The sequence below is a fragment of the Ictalurus furcatus genome, chromosome 18, assembly GCF_023375685.1.
Source record: "Ictalurus furcatus strain D&B chromosome 18, Billie_1.0, whole genome shotgun sequence".
NCBI lineage: Eukaryota > Metazoa > Chordata > Actinopteri > Siluriformes > Ictaluridae > Ictalurus > Ictalurus furcatus.
This window is the reverse complement of record NC_071272.1, coordinates 18,572,344-18,585,252: the sequence shown is the minus strand read 5'-3', so window position 1 is coordinate 18,585,252 and position 12,909 is coordinate 18,572,344. Positions and strand designations below refer to the sequence as shown.

Sequence of the window (12,909 nt, the reverse complement as noted above, 5' to 3'; positions counted from 1 at the left end):
CAGCATCCTCCATTACCTGTGTATCCAAGCCCAATAAAATCAACATGACAAAGAAGCACGCTGACCACAGTTGTGGCAGAGGCATCATGGCTACTGCCTGAGGGTAGGTTATAAATGCCAGACCTGGACCTTTAAAAAGAAAGTAACTACAATCAATTACATGTGATTTTGTGATTGTAATATTGTTATGTTTTGTTCAGGTACATAGTAATTGCGATTTTAGAAAGTCTATGTTTACATGTTAAAACCACCTGGTAGTGCGACATCTTCAATATCAGCACCCAACTTCTCTGCCATGAAGCCAAGAACAGAAAAGACCACAAATCCAGCAACAAAACTAGTACAGCTGTTGAGCACACACAGCCAAATGCCATCTCTACAAGAAAATACAATGAGGAGTCTAATACAGCATAAAAGTGACAAGCTTTGCCGTTATTACATCTCCTTCTTAGGGGCTCACCTATAGCAGTTGTTTTTGTAAGGACTGTAACTTGCAAGAACATTTAGGGTACCAGCTCCCAGACTGTAGGAGAAGAATATTTGAGTTCCTGCATCAATCCAAACCTGGGTGACATTCAGTAAAAAAATAAGAACAAATTTTTTAGATATTTTAATGCACATGTGACCAATTTGGTCATTTACTCTCTTGTCTCTAACTACAGGCAAATAACTTGAAAGTAATAAATTCACTACCTGTGGGTCTGTGAGGCGTGAGGGTTGTGGATACAGGTAATACTTGATACCATGCAGTGCACCAGGTAAAGTTAGACCTCTTAACAGCAGCACTAACAGCATTACATATGGAAAGATGGCTGTAAAATACACTGCCTGAGGGAAAAAAAAGACAAAACATATCATTAGAATCACATATTACAATTAGTTTACTACTTCTAATACAATCTTTACCTTCCAATTGCAATGCACAAATTGACAAGCAGTAAAGTGTTTATAGATTTCTATACATTTCCACAAAATTCTGTGTATTTGAAAACTACTAGGGCAAATATAAACAAATCAATCTGACAAGACCTTTCCAGTCGACTTGACCCCTTTCCAGATGCAGAAGTAACAGGCCACCCAACTAGCAAGTAAACAGAGTAAAATCTCCCAGTTCAATTTACCCAGTGTCTCAATACCTGGAGAGACAGTTAGCACTCGTCCCCTGGTGGTCAGCAGATGAAAGGTTAGTGAAGTAGGTAAAAATATAATAGTAATTACATTATTTTTAAAATGGTACTTCTATGTACATACTCCCAAAATTCGATGACAGCAGAAATACTGAAATATCCTTGAGTCCTGTTGGCAGTCATATTGATTTGGTTTGATATGAGCTCTACACAATTTCCTATAGAGAGAAACATAACATAACAGGTGGCAATGCACAGAGTCCATAATTATATGAAGTGTCAATCTGAATGATAATGTGATTCATTCTCCTTTTGCTATCAACTAGGAGGTATACAAGGTTTATTCTGATGCTCATTTATGTTAAATGTGTCTTGATAGAAATTACATTTTATATTTATATATATATATATATATATATATATATATATATATATATATATATATATATATATATATATACACACACACACACACACACATACACACACACAAATTTATCTAAATATATATATATATATATGCAATCTATAAATTATTGAGTGGTTTACTGTACTGTTTACTGTACCTGTGTTCCAGAGATTACCACAACTACTCCATGGTAACTGGGAGTTAAAAGACGCAATGAGATAGAAAAGAGCCCAAGCCATTATGATATTGTAGCTAAGGCAGAAGTACAATGCAAATACACATCTTCCATGACCAAAACCTAAAATGAATAGGTAACCTTAAATTTGTAGTACAGAATTCAAATTTCATTAAACTGAAATGAATAAAATTTTGCTTATGTAACCCGTCTGGTTCATTCTGTTTTGTAATATTATTTCCATTAAAATAATGAATTTACCTGTATTTTTGCAGTATCAGTGCATACATACAATACATTAATTACCTCCTGCTAATGGACAGAGCATTCCCCAAGACGTTGCCGCACTCTGCTTCGTGTATTGGCCGATACAAATATTCAGGACAAAGAGTGGCACACCGCATGTTACAGCAAACAGCATGTAAGGTATCAGGAATGCACCTAGACAATCAAGTCACACAAACAAAGCATGATTTAAGAACAATTCTCTCTAAAATTCTTCACAGGAGATGGTTGCTGATGTTTCATTCTTTACCTCCTCCATTTTTGAAACACGAGTATGGGAATCACCAGACGTTGCCGAGACCAATAATATTTCCTGCTACAACTAATAGAAACTCCACTTTGTTGCTCCATTGACCACGTTCGCTTATATCTTCATCAGTAACTGTCCTTTGCTCTGCTTCTCCCATTTTTGAATTTGTTTTCATGTGAACTGTCTCAGTATCATATATTTTACTAGATAACATTTGCATTGTTCAAATTAAAATATAATTAAATACACTTGGCAAGCTAAAGTTAATTTGCATTCAACTATTGAACAGAATCTTCTCACAGAATGTTGGCTATGGATGCCACTTTTTTCTCCTGGACCAGTGACCCTAATTATTTGAACACCTCAATCATTTTTATTTGGACTCCAACAATGTGGGCAATGTTCTTCACGCCATCAGCTGTCTGCACCGACACGTGCAATGTTGTAGATGATTGTGGCATCAGCAAATATGGCACTGGTCTCAGCGAATATGGCACTTTCAGCAGTAAACATCAGATCATTTGCATACTGATTTTCATCATACTGAACATTGTACAGAGTATTGCTTAGAGGAAATGGATGACTATTTGGCACATTGCTACATTTTTCAATGATTTCCATAATGTTTTCCAGTGCACACAACTGTAAGCTTCCCTGAACTCAATGAAAACAATGAATTCTTTCTTCAATGTTTTGCGTTGGTCCACCTGTTCATCATGGATTGTCTGTTCTCTATGTTTTTGCAGATTAGATTAATTTGACTTTCATGAAATCTTTGTTGACAATTTAGAGCAGGCTGATGCCTCAGCGGTCACCTTTCTTCAGGATGGGCACTATTATGGCTCAGATCCATGTTGCCACAGTTTGTCCAGAGTGCAATTTTTTTTTTCAGACATGCAGAATGCAGCTGCAGGCTCTTCTGGCCTTGATTACTTCGGCAGTGACTTGGTCCACCCCAGGTGCTTTGCCATTTTTCAGTGATTTTCAGGGGCTTTCACTTCCTTTTCAGGGGCGGCTGTGGCTCAGGTGGTAGAGCGGGTTGTCCACTAATCATAGGGTTGGTCTAATCTAACCACTAATCGAAGTGTCCTTGGGCCAGACACTGAACCCCAAGTTGCTCCCGATGGCAAGTTAGCGCCTTGCATGGCAGCTCTGCTACCATTGGTGTGTGAGTGTGTGTGTGAATGGGTGACTGAGACACAGTGTAAAGTGCTTTGGATAAAAGCCCTATATAAGTGCGCCATTTACCTTTGTTGGTGTTTTCATTCTGCTTCCTCCTCTGGTGAACTCAGTGACTGTGCTGTCTGTACCACGCGTAGTCGTATTTTGCATCATCTCAACCTTGCTCAGTAGGTGAGAGTACAGAGAGAATGTGCACTTGAACAATCTTCAGGATTGCTAGCCAACTCGATATTGGTAGGAAAATAATCTCACTTCTTGATGCTGTCCACAGTAAAGCCAATTCCTTCTATATACTTTTCATCACTAACATTCTCGTTTTTATTTCTTTTGGGTCCTTTAGTGGTCAAGAGGTAGAATAATTCCTAGAATTAATTCAAATTTAAAGTAAACCTAGATTGGGCTTGAAAAGGTGTTTTTAGTCAGAAATATTAGTCTGTCCTGGAAAAACCTGATACACAACATGACACAGCACATCTGATTTAAGAAATCCATACCAGTGCCACATGATTGGATGTGTGGCCTTTTCCCTCAGAATATGTATAATGGCTAACTGTAAGTATTTGATCAGAAATACCTCAAACATAAATTAATGATTATCAAACAACAGTAACAGGGGTGCATCAACACATAACATCGGCAGTATCTGGAATACTCCTCCAGTGACCACACAGTGACACAGTAAGTTTAGTACAACTTCTATCATGAGTCATTCACCATCATTCAAACACCCAAACTATTCTTTCAGCACTGCTCGACAGAGACTTCCCTGAACTTCAGAGACCAAGGCTTACTTTATTTTACAGTAGCTGCTTTTAACTACAATAGGAAAAACTAAACAAAGGATCCATAATACAGTTGAAATTTTAAAAAAAATAACAGCATAGAACAAGCACATCAAAAACAATAACAAATATTATCAATAATACACACATCTATAACCCAACACCAGTAGCTATACCGTAATTGTTTAAAGGGGACCTATAATGCAAAATTCACTTTTAAATGGTGTTTGAACATAAATCTATGTCGGCAGAGTGTGCACACAACCACCCTACACTGGTAAAAATCCACCCACTCCTTTTTTATATTCCAATAAATCATAAACAGTGTCTCAAAATGAGCCGTTTTCATTTTTGCCTTAACGTGACATCACGTTGGAACAAGCCCATCATCGATGGTGTGCAGGCTGGTGAATTCTCGCCATGTCCATGGGAAGATGCAGTATCTGGTCGACTGGGAGGGTTACAGCCCAGAGGTGTGCTCATGGGTGCCTGCTCGAGACATTCTGGACCTGACACTCATTACAGCCTTTCACCACACCCAAAGACTCCATCAAGGGAACATCAGGAGCCATTCCTAGAGGGGAGACTTCTGTAAGAACTCCTCACTGGACTGCGACACTGGACTGCGATGCCCCTCCTGGTTGGTAGGGGGCGCCTCTCTCCAGAATCATGTTGAACTCTGCTAGTCATTAGCCCTGATTTGTTACACCTGGGTTTTCCTCTACTTAAACAGTCTTGGACTAAGCTTCATTGCTTAGTCTTGAGCCAATGTTAATTGTTGTGTGTGGCAAGTGAAGGCTGTGTAGTTCATGGTTATTGGTCCCCTGTGTCTCTCTTTTTTTTTTTTTGTATACATATTTTATACTTTTCCCCTTTATTGTTGCTCTTTTTGTCAGTAAAGACTTTATTGTGGATTATCTCTGCCTCTGCTCTACCAGTAAACTCAGTGACTTTGTACTTGAGAGCTCTGGGTTTGATTCCCACCTAAGACAGTTGCGTTACACCAATGTAGACAGAGAAATATAAAGACATAGGGTTATGTATTTGAGCAGGTACAATCATTTATTTGCCAGTTAATATTGGTGTACCTTCCATTCTATTGATGGAGAGGGTAGAAGGGAACTGACAAATTGTGTGTAGCAACACATGGACTACAGTCAATAGTAATGCATCATGGATTGATCTTCAATGAAGGTCTACAAACTAAGATTTCTAAGGAGTGTAAGGAAAAGGTAGATAAATGGTAAATGAATGTTTGACTTAGTGTATTATATATTATAATAATATTACAAATATGAATAATATTCATAACATTATGATATTACAAATATGAATAATATTCATAACATTATGATAATATTACAGATATGAATAATATTTTTATATGAATAATTGTAAGGTTTTTTTGGGTCAATATGTGGTCATCAAATTCCTGTCATTAGAGTCTCATTCCTCTGCAGCTGTGCTCTTTGCTTTCGTGTCAAAGGAAGTTTGTCATCTGGAGTACATAGACTTTTAAAACTCTGTTTAGAAAGAAAAGCAATAAATTATACATTTTATTCTACACATGTTATCAACTAAAAGGTTCTACCCAAATATCAATTATAAAAGATAAAATGTCAACTGTTAAATAGTTTAACTGTCTTGCCTTACCTGTTTTAGTGTCCCTGAGTGAGTAACTAGCTTCACCACACCCCATGTTATGACCAGCACTGGGGGAAATGAGCTCATGAGCCATCCAAGAATATAAGCCCAGTCTGGATATATGTAAACATTGTTATACATGAGGGGCGTATATCTTGCCAGGTAAAAAATGAAAGATCCCTTTAATCAAAGAATAGGTTGAGTAAGTGATAGAAACTGACAGATGATGTAGATTGTAATGAGTAATAAGGAATGAGGTAGACGTACAATACACCATGGAAGTTTTGCCAGTATAAAGTGTGTATATTGGCAATACATATATGTTATAGGATGAATAACTTACAAGACACATCAATGGGGTGAAATAACACCAGCAGTATTTAAAGAATGCACTGGGTCGCTTATCACACATGTCCTCAATGATGTCAGACATGCGATCAGCTCCTGATTTGAGTGAAATTTAAAATATGGGAGATTTACTTATATTACTTTCATATCTATAAAGACTTGTATCAAAACAGACGATAACACATACCAAAACTCCATCCAATTACTAGAGTTTCAATCAGACACATGAGGAAGTAACAAGCACTATTAAACCCATAATAATCAATTAGCTGGAAGATGTAGACTCCTCCCTATGGAGAAAGAATAGAGAAAATAACAAATTTTCAAAAATGCAAAATGCAATTGTATCAGTAGACAACTGTACAGTTACACTAGTAAGCGAACACCCTGCTTCAAAACAACACTAAGAAAAAAAATCTGAATGCTTCAAATAAACTGTATCCCTATTTCTTTGTCTCTGCTCAGCTGCAGAGTTTGCCCTCACGTTCCACATCCAATATCTTACCCTAGATAGACTGACTGACACGGCATGAGAGATCTCATGGAACATTCCCTAGCTCCAATAAGGTTTCACACACCTTCCTGAAGATCAATGTAAGAAGCACATAAAACCTTGCTGAGGCTATCCTCCAGGTGTCCTCTGCGCCTTCCTTCAGGGTAAGCTCTAACCTTAATGCCCTTGAACAAGTATTGGCTTTTAAGATATGCTGGAAACTTAATGATGGAGAATGGGGCTGTTCACACTATCCCTCTAGTTATCCGTTATAATGGTCTCAGATCCCTTGCCAAGTATTCTCCAACCTCATCAGGCATTATTGGAGAAGACTCAGAGCTGTTATCTTAGCAATGGGAGGTAGCACAAAGTATTGACTAAAAGTGTGCCAATAATTGTTGCACACCTATATTTAACAAAGATATATATTTTTTTTATAAACATGTGTTGTGTTTGCAATTATTTGATATCCATGAGAGCAGAGTATTTTTGTGAAAAAATTTTTAAACAAAAGACCAAAAGGTTAAACAATAAAGATGATTTTTCAGAGTATTAGTGGAGGGTACTGTAGGTATTAGGTAAGTGTACATAATAAAGTGACAACTACAGTTATATATCAGACTTATGTCATCTCTGTAGGGTGGCTATATTTGGGATTAAATTGTGTATTAGTACCTGAGTTGTTAAAAGAATCTGAAAGCAGAAGCAGGCAGTGCAGAAGAATAACAGGAAGAGCTCCCTCTTGTAGGGCCTTCGCAGCACATTGGGGAATATGTCAATGATTGATGACACGAACAGCTCAATTCCAACAAACTAAGCAGATAAAAAAGTACTGTTGTTTTCCCATTAACATACAAATCTGTAAATGCTAAAAGATCAAATCTCATAAGCTTCCTGCATTACCTGTGTATCCAGGATCAATAAAATAAACATAATAAAGAAGCACGCTGACCACAGTTGTGGCAGAGGCATCATGGCCACTGCTTGAGGGTAAGTTATAAACGCCAGACCTGGACCTTTCGAAAGAAAGAAACTTACATGTGATTCTGTGATTTTCACATTTTTATGTTTTGTTAAGGTACATAATAATTGTGATTTGGGGAGTTCTCTAATATATGTGCATGTTCAAACCACCTGGCAGTGCTACATCTTCAAAATCAGCACCCAGCTTCTCTGCCATGAAGCCAAGGACAGAAAAGACCACAAATCCAGCAACAAAACTAGTACCACTATTAACCACACACAGCCAAATGCTGTCCCTTCAAGACAATACAAATATCAGAAGTGTAATTAATTTTCAGAATAAAAACAGACATTCAAACCATTTCATTTATTGTCGTTCATTTGCTGGGAGCTCACCTATAGCTATTGTTTTTGTAATGACTGTAACTTCCAAGTACAATTTGGACACCTGATGCCAAACTGTATGAGAAGAAAATCTGTGTTGCGGCGTCAATCCAAACCTATGTGACATTCAGATGATAGAAATCTGTAGTTTAGATGTTTTAATGCAATGTGACAAATCTGGAATTTGATATATTATTTCTTGTCTTAACTATGAGCCAAGTAATTGCCATATGTTAGCTGTAATGACTTCACTACCTGTGGGTCTGTGAGGCGTGAGGGTTGAGGATACAGGTAATACTTGATACCCTGCAGCGCACCAGGTAAAGTTAGACCTCTTAACAGCAGCACTAACAGCATAACATATGGAAAGATGGCTGTAAAATACACTGCCTGAAAAAGCCAAAAATGACCAAGACAGACAGTTAGAGGTTTATTATCTTAAATGCAGTCTTGACCATCTAATTTCAATGTCTTGTATTCTTAATCATTGACATAAGTTCAAGAGTTATGTCACGATGCACACGAATAATAACCCATTTGGCTTTCCATAAAAGTGTGGGTATTAGGAATCTGAATGACTGAATTTATGGAAGCAAATTTGTAAAGCGAAATTAAATGGACCGAAATGTCTGTCGAATATTATAGGTGGTATTTTTACACAAACTGAATATTTTTGAACTTTGGAAGGTGGATATTGATTATTGAATTGTTAATAATGAAATTGTGTATAAAATGTTTCCAGTTGAAATATTCACATCTTAAATATATAACCCCAATTCTGACAGTATGGAAAATGCAAAAAAACAAACAAAAAGAGTCATTTGAAAATTTAGTTCACCCTGTACTATATTGAAAACACATTATTAACACATTATTTGATTATTTGATTTGAGAATTGAATTTATTTCTGAAAATATACACTCATTTAAAATCTGATGACTGCAGCATACATTAAGAAAAGTTGGGACAGTCGACTGTTTACCACTGTATCATCACCTTTTCTTTTAATAACACTTATTAAGTGTTTGGGCACTGAGACACCAGTTGGTTAAGTTTAGTAAACGGAATTTACCCCATTCGTCCAATATGCATTTCTTCAGCTGCGCAACTGTTGCCTTGTTTTGTGCTTCATATTGCGCCACACATTCTCAATCGGAGGCAGATCAGGACTGCAGGAAATGCTAGCACCTGCACTCTCTGCTTACGCAACCATGCGCGTGTAATCCGGGCAGAATGTGGTTTGGCGTTGTCCTGCTCTGGATGGCAGCATATTTTGCTCCAAAATGTGTACATATCTTTCTGCATCAATGATGCCCTCACAGATGTGCAAGTTACCCGTGCCATGGACACTGACACACCCCCATACCATGACAGATGCTGGCTTTTGGACCTGACGCTGATAACAGCTTGGATGGTCCTTTCCCTCTTTGTCCCAGAGAACACGATGGCTAATTTTGTCCGAAAACTACTGGAAATGTTGACTCGTCAGACCATAAAACATGATTACACTATGCTACTGTCCATCCCAGACAAGACCGAGCCCAGAGAAGTCGGTGGCGCTTCTGGACAGTGTTGATGTATGGCTTCTGCTTTGCATAGTAAAGCCTTAACTTGAATCTGTGGATGCAGCGGTGATTGGTGTTTCCTGACAAAGCTTTAGCATTCCCGAGCCCATGTCAGGATATCCATTACATACTCATGACTGTTTTTAAGAAGTGACGTCTGAGGGATTGGAGATCACGCGCATTCAGAAGTGGATTTTGGCCTTGCCCTTTTCACACAGAGATTTGACTGGATTCCTTGAATCTTTCAGTTATATTGTGCACTGTAGAAGGTGAAGTGCCCCAAATCCTACCGATTTGTCTTTGGGGAATGTTGTTCTCAAAGTGTTGGATTATTCACTGACGCATCTGTTGGCAGATCGGCGAGCCTCGACGCATCCTTGCTCTTGAAGGACTAGGACTTTTTGGAGGCTCCTTATATACTATGATTAGACCTTACCTGTTTCGCATTACTTTCTTATTTCAACTTGTCACATCACTGTTAGTCCTAAATTGCCCCTGTCCCAACTTTTTTGGAACGCGCTGCATGTATCAATTTCAAAATAAATGTTTATCTTCAAAAAATTATGCAGTTGATTAGGTAAAACATCAAATACCTTGTCTTTATACATTTTTTCTTTAAATACAAGTCAAAGTACATTTACAAATCACCCCTCTTTGTTTTTGTTAGCATTTTCCATACTGTCCCAACTTTTTCAGAATAGGGGTTAGGGCACAACAATACTGAATTGCCGGCCTTGAAAATATAATGCATTAAAATACAAGAACTGTTACTACAATGCATTTTTGTTTTGATTAGTGCAATCCAACATGCTTTTTTGTTTCAAAGACACGTCATGATTTCATTATTTTACTTCCATTCTTAATAGCAGTTTTTATGTACAATGTACATATGTACAAAATTCTGTCAAATTCTATGAGTATTCTAGTAGTGAAAATATATAGCAAACCAATCTGACAAGACCTTTCCAGTTGACTTGACCCCTTTCCAGGTGCAGAAGTAACAGGCCACCCAAGTAGCAAGTAAACAGAAAAAAAGCTCCCAGTTCAATTTACCCAGTGTCTCAATACCTGGAGAGATATTCAGCACTCGCCCCCTGGAGATCAGCAGAGGAACAGTTAGTGAAATAGATGGAAATATAATTATCTTTAAAATGGTATTCCCATGAACATACTCCCAAAATTCGATGACAGCAGAAATACTCAAATTTCTTTGAGTCCTGTTGATAGCCATATTGCTCTGGTTTGACACGAGCTCTACACAGTTCACTAATAGGTACAGAGAGAGCGACAGAACAGGAGGCAATAAAGAGACAGCAGTATAATTACAAATTAAAGCATCAATCTGAATGATGTTGAATTATTAACTCTTCATTTGCTATCTTCTAGGAAGTACACTAGGTTTATTATAGTGCTTATTAAATTTATTTATTACATTTATAATTGACTATTATTACACACTATTTATTACATTTATAATTGACATATTTCTGACCTATAAAGCACTCAGTCCTAGTCCTCAGCCATTTATTCTACCTGTGTTCCAGAGATTACCACAACCGATCCATGGTAACAGGGAGCTGAAAGATGCGATGAGGTAGAAAAGAGCCCAGGCCAGAACAATATTGTAGCTAATGCAGGCATACAGTGCAAATATATAGCCATGACCCAAACCTGCCAAGATTAATGCTAAAATTGGTAGTGCAAAATGTAAATTTCACAAAACTGTAATTAATACAACTTTGCTTAGTTGAAACAATTGTGTAATGTAACTAACCTAAAGTTTTGATTATTTATCACAGAATTATTTATATTACCTTAAATTTTTAAGCATTTTTGACAGTATCAGTGAGTAAATATGATATATTTTTTTCACATTGTAGTGAATATTAATTAGTGAATATTAATTACCTTCTGCTAAAGGACAGAGTCATCCCCAGGATGTTGCTGCACTCTGCTTTGTGTACTGGCCGATACAAATGTCCAGGACAAAGAGTGGTATGCCACATGTCACAGCAAACAGAATGTAAGGTATCAAAAATGCACCTACACAAAGAAAAAATATTCTAACAATCTTCACAGGAGATAATTCAATAAAACATATCTGCTTAGATGTATTTAATGCAATCACTTTGTCTTCCATCAAATCTTTACCTCCTCCATTTTTGAAACACAGGTATGGGAATCTCCAGAGGTTGCCCAGACCAACCATATTTCCTGTTACAGTCAAGAGAAACTCTTTATTGCTCCATTGACCTCTTTCGCTCAAGTCTTCAGCAGCGCTTTGCTCTACTTCTCCCATTCTTTCATTTGCTTGAGATCTCAGAAAACTCAAATACCATCCTAGGTTAAATTTGCATTGTTATATATCTTGAGGCATTGCCTATCAGAATAAAGTTATTATTATGCAATGAACGATCTTCTCATAGAATTTTGGCTGTGGATGCCACTTTCTTCTCCGGGACATTTGGAAATAAAAATCCAGTATATCAAAATATTTGAATAAATAATGATTTTTTAAATTCTTTCTTCTCCGGGACATTTGGAAATAAAAATCCAGTATATCAAAATATTTGAATAAATAATGATTTTTAAAATTGAAATATTGAAAGGAGTGGAACCCAATGTGGTCTTCTCCTGACATCAAAACCCGGATTGATGAATTTTGACCTTGTCAAAATTCAGGTGGGCAGGTGGGCCCCCAAGAACTTTGACAGAATCAAACACTGGAAAAAAGCATAAGCAAACGAAAACCACAAGGCAGTGAACATAAAACGTCTGGGGTACGCATGTAACCCTGTTCCCTGAGAAGGGAACAAGATGTTGTGTTTAGCATAACACTATGGGAGCGCCTCTCGCGCGCGACCGGCATCTGAAGTTTGTGTAAAATCATGCCTATTTATAGGCCTGCCACGATCAGGTGACTTGGCAATTAAGCACGTCGCGTGATATAAATATGGCACCTGTGAACCATGCCATCAGCCTCTATTATCTGAAGCGAAGATACAATTCACAGGCCTGCCCTGGTATGACAAAGATACGCAAAGGGAACTTCGATGTTGCGTTTAGCATAAAAGTATGGGAACGAGAATACCCACTCGGTCATACCGAGAGAACAGCCTGTTCAAAAAGACCCAAGCCCGAGGGTCACTGCAAGACACTCGAGCCCGGGGTGGAATGAATATCCAGGCTGTAATAATGAATGAATGTGTGTGGTGTAGACCACCCTGCAGCAGCACACACATCCTGTAAGGATACCCCTTTGGACAAAGCCTTCGCGGAGGTGACCACCCTAGTGGAATGAG

The 12,909-nt window shown here is 37.7% G+C and overlaps 1 protein-coding gene across 1 annotated transcript; it reads right to left on the bottom strand.

Annotated features, from left to right (window-relative positions):
- Positions 1–3,874: 3,874 nt before the first annotated feature.
- On the bottom strand, positions 3,875–11,300 carry LOC128622139 (sodium- and chloride-dependent GABA transporter 2-like). Its single transcript, XM_053648391.1, has 11 exons — positions 11,141–11,300; positions 10,569–10,873; positions 8,298–8,432; positions 8,055–8,158; positions 7,830–7,954; positions 7,599–7,711; positions 7,371–7,508; positions 6,390–6,492; positions 6,198–6,298; positions 5,864–6,034; positions 3,875–5,733 (listed from the first exon to the last, which is right to left on the bottom strand). The coding sequence occupies exons 2-11, from the start codon at positions 10,836–10,838 to the stop codon at positions 5,635–5,637; spliced, it is 1,359 nt and encodes a 452-aa protein (XP_053504366.1). The 5' UTR covers positions 10,839–10,873; positions 11,141–11,300; the 3' UTR covers positions 3,875–5,634.
- Positions 11,301–12,909: the final 1,609 nt, after the last annotated feature.